Below are 7,500 nucleotides of genomic sequence, written 5' to 3'. Positions count from 1 at the left end.
GACGATCCTATCCCAAGATCTGAACTATTAAAACGAGTATCTGGTGCAGATGGACTTTACTGCCTACTAACTGAAAAAATAGATGCTGAGTTACTTCAAGCAGCTGGTGAGTAACACAGATTTACCAAGGAACACTTACCACTGGGGACGTAGGACGGGACAAAAAATTTAAAATCCATTTCATTGCCTCTTTTAACTACTGTAACAGTACATTTTCCTAAATAGTGTTAATGATCTTTGATAGACTGTAACAAAATAAGCTCATTAAAATATAATTGACAAGGGGAAAGATAGGCAGTGAAACAGAGGCTGTCATGTGCAGAGTGACTTAGTGGAAAGCATGTCTGCTTTTGTTCCTGTCCTAAAACACAAAGGCCCACATTTTGCGTTACCATCCTTAAAACAGGCAAAACTGCTTGTTTGGACGCTTAATGACATTATTATTATTATTAATTCTTGCATGATAATAATATGTTCTTAGATTGTTGTGTGATATACTGTTAGAGGGGGATTTCCCAATTGCTCCCCAATTGCAACACATGTTTTTGGTAAGTTGTGGCATCAAAAGTTGCATTGGGTTCATCTCTTGTCATACCCTGTGAGCGGCCTGCTTTGATCTTCCTAGATAAGTCAGGAAGAGGAAAGAAGACTGCCAGCCACCTCAACATTTCATATTAATTGAGCATGTGTTAAAAATTCAAATGTATTTAGTGTCAGTCACACGTGACCAGTAACCACAAAACAAACAGTTGGGATATTTTTGAACAACTCTGGCAAACACATGACAACCAAAGAATCATTTCATTGGAAACTCAAGATAGTTCATATTTTAAAATTGCCATTTCATTTTTTACTTAAAAATTTCTAGGTATCTGGCAGACTTGTTCCTGTAACCGACATACAGAGGGAATACCCATTGGCATTTGGACAGTTAAAAATTGCCACGGCCTGTTTGAATGTTGAAAGTGGACTGCCTCATCCATTTCTTTGGATGAGCGGCAAATTAAAGAATGTTTATAAAACTGGATCTGGAATTAGCCCCCAAAATGAAACAATTTTTCAAATTTCCATGGTATGAAGAAAGTATAGTAACAAAGATGAATTTTTTCATGGTAAACAGGTCCACAACTGAAAGTTGTCAGCACGATGTCTGTTGGTTTTGATCATGTCAGCCTACCTGAAACTTCAAAAAGGTCTGGAATTTGCTTGTAATTAAAGAGGCTATGTCACACAAAATGATGTAATTTCATGACACCCCCAAAAAATATAATCATGAAACATTGCAAGAACCTCTTAAAAATGTTGAAAAACATAAAAGAAATAGATCAAAAGGAAAGAGAAGCATGACATAATGTATAGACATGGATTATTGTGGCATTGTAGACTGATAGGTGGTGCTGTTTTCTAGTAAAGACATCCTTCACAATTTATTTTCATTGTAATCAAGTCACTATGTTTATCCTTCAAGTCATGCAGTTTACCATTTTATCTGCAGAGGAATTGCTGTTGGTCATACTCCTGGAGTATTAACAGATGCCACCGTAAGTCCAAATAATATTATTTTAAATGTATCTGCCTCTGCCACCAAAAATGTGAAAAATGACCAGCATTTCTTTGTAGCTAACGCGAATGCTACCAGTTAAATGACAACCAACTAAAGAGAGCTCACCAAGACGTATTGGCTGTTGTTTATTTTACTGCGGATTGTCAAAAACGTTCCTGTAGAATGCAAATGTAGCAACTTGAGTTATGTGGTGTTCACATCCATTTTTTTTTCTGTCATGACTCTGGCTGATAACATCCTCAACCAGCACCTTTTGATGATCTGGGGCTGGTTACTCGAAGCCTGATTTGGTTGAAACCATGCCATGGAAACCAGGCCATGGAAACGTATTGGTTTCTATGGCATTTAATGCTGGTTAGTGCTGACCATGCATTGAGCAACCCAGGCTAGCACTGAGTTGCTCAAAGCATGGGTTGTGCCAACCATTGCTTAAGTAGAGTCAAAATCTCTGGTTTAAATTGTCATGGTTAGTGCTGCCTCACAGGGCTGCAAGAAAGTCAGGCCTGGCTCTCAAAAAAACCCTCAGAGGAAAGCGTGTGTTGCATGTATTCCAAGTTTCCATATTAATTTTGTTAATATAATACATTTAATGAAACTTTTAATTTGGTTTATACCTAATTCAGATTCTGTGCTAATTGGGGTTAGGGTTAGGGTTAGAGAGGTCTTAAAAGTTACATTGTACATATTTTTCAAATTATTGTAGGCTACTTTGACAGTAGGACTGCTTTTGGCAACTCAACGACGACTCATTGAGGCAGCTGCGGAAGTCAAAAAGTAATTTTTAAATCTTGGACCCCTGGCTTAGTGATCTTTGTGAGACTGTTAGGGAATAATAAATATAATTTTTTTATTATTATTGAAATCATTAAAAGTGTTAATTCTTCATATAGATAACGCTGGTTTCAAACAAATAACGGTAGAATATATTTCTGAATCATTTTAGGGTTAAGTACCATTCATGAATACAATTCTTCACTTTATAATGGAATAATTAACTTTTGCTTGATCTGTTTGAATTTGCTCATCCAAGATGGCCACCATGGGCCATGGTGCCTGAGGTCCTATTGCCTGAGGATCTCAAAACCGAGAAAGAAAAGCAAAGTCTCATTGAATATTACGAACAGTTAGCTTGCAATAGGGCATTGGTGAGGTGAACTCCATATAAAGCAAATATTTTTTCATGTTAAAAAAGAGATTAGATTAGGTACAACTGTATAATTTGCAACCTAGTTACAATAGAGCAACCAATTTTGTTGGTATTGCAGGCAGCTTATTGGATTGATGTACCAGTAGTTGTGATTTAATTAAAACGTTTTTCAGATTAAAATAATGTTCTTTGCATTTAGTGGTGGATGGGGAACATGGAAACCTCGGTGGATGTGTGGACCAACTCTTATGGGGAGTACAGTCGGAATAGTTGGATTTGGAAGAATTGGTTAGCTTTTTTTGTCTTCCTGAGGATAAGGCAGCAGTATTTAAAAAAACTGAGATTGGATAGCTTTAAAAGATTTTGGTGTTTTTGAAGGTTGTCAGGTAAACTGTTAGTTTGTGAGCATGCAGGCTCTCTTTGCAGGGCAGGCAACTTTTAAATTGTTCTCAGGGTCTCTCTTCTCTGCCTCCATTGTCGTTGAGAAAAGACCCTGGCTCACGCTGATCACATGGCAATCGTCGACAAATACCTTCCCACTAGGGTAGGGGCTGGATAATCGGCGAGCCAGCAAGTCATGCGAGCCATGCAAATTTCGCATTTAAACTCAGTAGGGTAGCGTTTTCATTACATTTTCATCCCGCAGCGTGGCGAAAGAGTATTTGTTTGACAAGGCATTTTTAAACTAAACAATCTTTATCTTACAATGTAAATATCAAAAAGGTCAAAAGAGCCAATGTTATATTCCCACAGGAGATGAATTCCCACAAAAGCGGTCAACCTAAAAACAAGAGCTTTTGTGATCAACAAGACAACTTCAATGTCGAGCGGCAATTGATGTTTGCAAAAAAATTTGATTTTGTTTGTAGCTAAAGTTGCTTCTACAGAACAAACACTAACATAAAAGAATACACCAAACACTATGTTTGCTTGATAAAAATGTCTTTTTTATGTTACTGCGGCTAAAAATGTACACGCTATTAAAGCGCTGTGCAGTGGCTGGTCTAAAACACAGGTCACATGCCGCGGGTCACTCATTGCAGGTCATTGGTTTACCTTTTTGAAAGTAACCCAAAACCCTCAATTTTGCTAATCCTAGGCCTAAAAACCTAATTGAGGGTTAGGGTTACTTTTCAAAAGGTAAAACAATGACCTGCAACGAGTGACCTGTGGAACGTGACCTGTGTTTTAGACCCGCTGGCTGTGCAGTGGTAAAAAAAATATCTTAACGACATCGACAATTTACACAAAGTTGTTTAAATTTATAAATATTTTATCGTCATTTCCAACGTTTCGAGACTCTTCAGTATTTTTAAAAAGTGCAAAAATAAGTGGGATTGCCTTATGTTTGAGATGCTGTTCATAAGGGACTTAAAGCCTACTTTAAACAAACAAAAAGACTCCATTAGCTCAAAGCTGTTTTAGAATACATGTATTTTCTTTATATCGCTTTGCCTCATGATTTTATCGTTTCTACTTTTATTTTTCATTTTTATTAGCATAGTTTTTCCCTATTGTATTTTAAGATCAATATGTGTATAATTCTTATTCTGTATATATGAGCTCCTTTCATTCCACTCAACTTTTTATCTTGATAATGGTCTCATGTCGGCATTGAAATGTCGATGTTATAGCCTTAATTTTTATAACCAAAGTTTTTAAAACCAAACTTCTTGCTTGCATATGTTGCTGTTCAAAATTGGCCTTTTCTAGGCTTCACATTTAGGATGTTTTTCTAGATAAGTATACTCCCGCATATATCTTCTTCAAGCTGATATTTGTCCCTTTGGCACCCTTCAAGTTCCCTTACAAATTACATATTATTTTATTTTTTAGTAACTGTATAGTTTCATCTTCATTAATATAATTATTTATGTTACGTTAGGCATAGCTGTAGCTCAACGATTGGCTCCATGTGGTGTTGCAAGATTTCTTTATGCTGATGTCAACAAAAAATCAGAAAATGGTAAGGTTGAAGAATAGTTAGTTGTCGGTACCTGGTGATATCTCCACCTGGCTTCATATTAACCTTTACAACAGTTTGGCAGCTAAATATAAATAAATATTTATTTATTTATTTATTGTATTTTTTGGTAGGAAGAGAAACATAAGGGCTATTAGTTCCATCTACTTTGAACATTACATTTTCCTTTGGCTTAAAATCTTTTCAGAAACCCTGGTGCAAGAATGATAATCCCAAAGTTATCTGTACTTGGACACCTATAGCACATTGCATTTACATCCCTAAATCCCTTGACGTATTGTGATCCCTTTCTGTTTTTTTCATTATACCCTTGTCTGAGGTTTTTCTCTGGGTATTTCAGTCGTCCACTTTATTTACTCCCCAGTCCCCCTAGGATGCCCCAAGTTGATGGGTAAAATCATCTGGCATTAGACAGAGTGGAATCTCCAAGAAGTCAGTGGGTTAATGAAGGGGACAGAGGCCATTTTTACAGTTGTTTGCTCAGTGACCTAGCCTATGAATGGCTGTGAGGCTGCTGGTGACCTTGTATTGTTACAAACCTCACTGCCTTTATCATGTTAATTATTGTGTTGTTGTAATAATAATTAGTCTACATTGACATTAGAAAAGCACGGGGAAGTATAAAATGCAGTTTAAGGTTATAATGTAAGTGTTGGAAAAGGCCAAAGTGCTAATAGTGAAGCCTAAATATTGTTTTATGTCTAATTAGGCCTAAGGTTAGCACTAAGACTTCCAAAGGGTTTGGGCTTTTTCAACAGTTATATTATAACCTTAGTTTGCATTTTACACCGACCAGAAAAGCACAAAGCAGGGTCACTGGCAGCCTCGCTTCCATTCTTAGGTAAGGTATTTAAACCTAGCTATAACTGTACAATGGTCTATTGATCTCATTTAAATCCTTTCATATTATTGGAGTCAATATATTTAGAGTCTCTCCAGCTATTATAACCTTCAAGAACATCTGTTTTTTTGGCTCTAGTTTCATGCGCCAGTGAAAACTTGAGCTGAAAAAGCCAAATGCTCATGAAGGCAACAGCTAATTTCTTAGAAGACTTTTTTCTCAATGCTACAAGCTTAAAGTGACTTAACAACATCTAGGTCCACTCAAAAAAGTATGAGTTTTACTGACCTGCGAAAGTTTCATAATTATTTTCTAATCATGCTTGCTCTGTTTTAATTTTTTTTCAGAAGAGGGGATGGTGACCCCAAAAGCAGAGCATGGTAATCTGTTAATTTTACTCAGTGATTTTCATTATCACAGAAGTCAAAATAATGCACCTGATTCAAGGAACTGTTCGGAATTCATTAACAAAACTCTTTGTCTCAGTGTGTTGGCACAGTGGGTTCGATTCCCAGACTCGGCGTCATGTGTGTTGACTGCTGGTTCTCTTCTCTGCTCTAAGAGGTTTTTTCCCCGGGTACTCTGGTTTTCCCCTCTCCTCAAAAGCCAGTCTACGAATGATATGAGTTTATTTGAGTTAATTTCTTACTATTTTTCCTCCTTAATTAATTAATAAAGTGATTGTACAGTGTCTCAATAAAATATTAATTATTAGTGCCTTAGCACTAAAGAAAAGGTAAAGGTAAAGTCTGCTATGAGCCTAGAAGGCCCACCAGGCCAGTGCTTATCTCCGCTTTCTGTAGCACGCAGCGACTAGGAGTATTTCTACTCCCCCCTGGATGGGATGCTAGTCCATCGCAGGGTTACCCCCAACATTGAATCGCCGGTACCCTTTTATACACCTGGGTGGAGAGAGGCACCATGAGAGTGAAGTGTCTTGCCCAAGAACACAACAAAATGTCCCTGGCCAGGACCCGAACCCGGACCACTTGCTCCGGAGTCGAGCACACTGACCATGAGGCCACCGCGCCTCTCACAGTGCTAAAGAACTTGACGCTTAAGGCCCACCTTCAACTGACAGGCTTTTCAACCGTTTGTTTTTGTTATGGAAATACGCATTGCTTATTGTGGCAATCTAATTGGATGAATGTCAGCTTTGGGCGAAATTTTCATATATGAAAGTTGTTCCACGGCACGCAGTGCTTGTCAGTTGAAGGTGGGCCTTCAAATAAACGTCACAATTATTGTTATTATTCATTGTCACTATTAGAAGTTGACATGCGATCGTCTTTTATAATTATGTTATCTGTTCCAAGAAAACAGATCATGGCGCTTGTCTTAAGAATCTAAGTAGCTTCATGTTAGACAAAACTGTCACTAGATGTACCTACCGTCTTTAAGCATTGGTTTACTTTATTTATTCTTTACTGGTAATTTTGTTTTTCATTGTAGTTAACATGGACACACTATTTAAGGAGTCAGACTTTGTGACTACCCATACTGCTCTTACACCCCAAACAGCAGGTAAAGCAAGGCAGGTCAACAGATTACTTCTGTTTTTTTATTTATTTATTTATTTAAACATATTTATATACATGTTTGCCCAGGAGCTAAATGAGCTCATCACGGGTGCTTACACCAAAACTCTAATTACCACATAAAAAATCAAACACGGGAATGGGATACAAAGTAAGTCAAGAAAGACTTCTGTTACATCCAGTAACTTTAGACCTTCCCCCATTTCCAAAAAGTTAAGGTAGCTCTGAATTGGCTCCCAGGAATTTTTATAAAACTTTGCCTGCCTGATAATTCTATCTCAGTGCTAAGTACTATTCTACAATAAATCATCATAGATCATAGATAATTTTTGAGATATAAGCAAGTAAAGACGAAATATACGGTGTTTTTGGAGAGCTTTTTTGTTGCCATGGTAACGTCACAAAGTCGTGGGCGCATTTTGTTAA

The 7,500-nt window shown here is 37.3% G+C and overlaps 1 protein-coding gene across 1 annotated transcript in view; it reads left to right on the top strand.

The window, feature by feature from the left end:
- The window catches only part of LOC138021715 (glyoxylate reductase/hydroxypyruvate reductase-like), a 17,546-nt gene that overhangs the window by 3,219 nt on the left and 6,827 nt on the right, over nt 1-7,500 (top strand). The window contains exons 2-9 of the mRNA XM_068868704.1: nt 1-106; nt 1,121-1,193; nt 1,496-1,541; nt 2,268-2,338; nt 2,911-2,999; nt 4,597-4,677; nt 5,884-5,916; nt 6,989-7,060. The exon at nt 1-106 is cut by the window's left edge and continues 25 nt beyond it. Of these exons, the coding sequence (XP_068724805.1) occupies nt 1-106; nt 1,121-1,193; nt 1,496-1,541; nt 2,268-2,338; nt 2,911-2,999; nt 4,597-4,677; nt 5,884-5,916; nt 6,989-7,060 (571 nt within the window). The remainder of the gene's footprint in view (nt 107-1,120; nt 1,194-1,495; nt 1,542-2,267; nt 2,339-2,910; nt 3,000-4,596; nt 4,678-5,883; nt 5,917-6,988; nt 7,061-7,500) is intronic.

This window comes from Montipora capricornis, chromosome 10 (genome assembly GCF_036669925.1).
Source record: "Montipora capricornis isolate CH-2021 chromosome 10, ASM3666992v2, whole genome shotgun sequence".
Classification (NCBI taxonomy): Eukaryota; Metazoa; Cnidaria; class Anthozoa; order Scleractinia; family Acroporidae; genus Montipora; species Montipora capricornis.
This window is presented reverse-complemented; position numbering and strand designations above follow the sequence as displayed.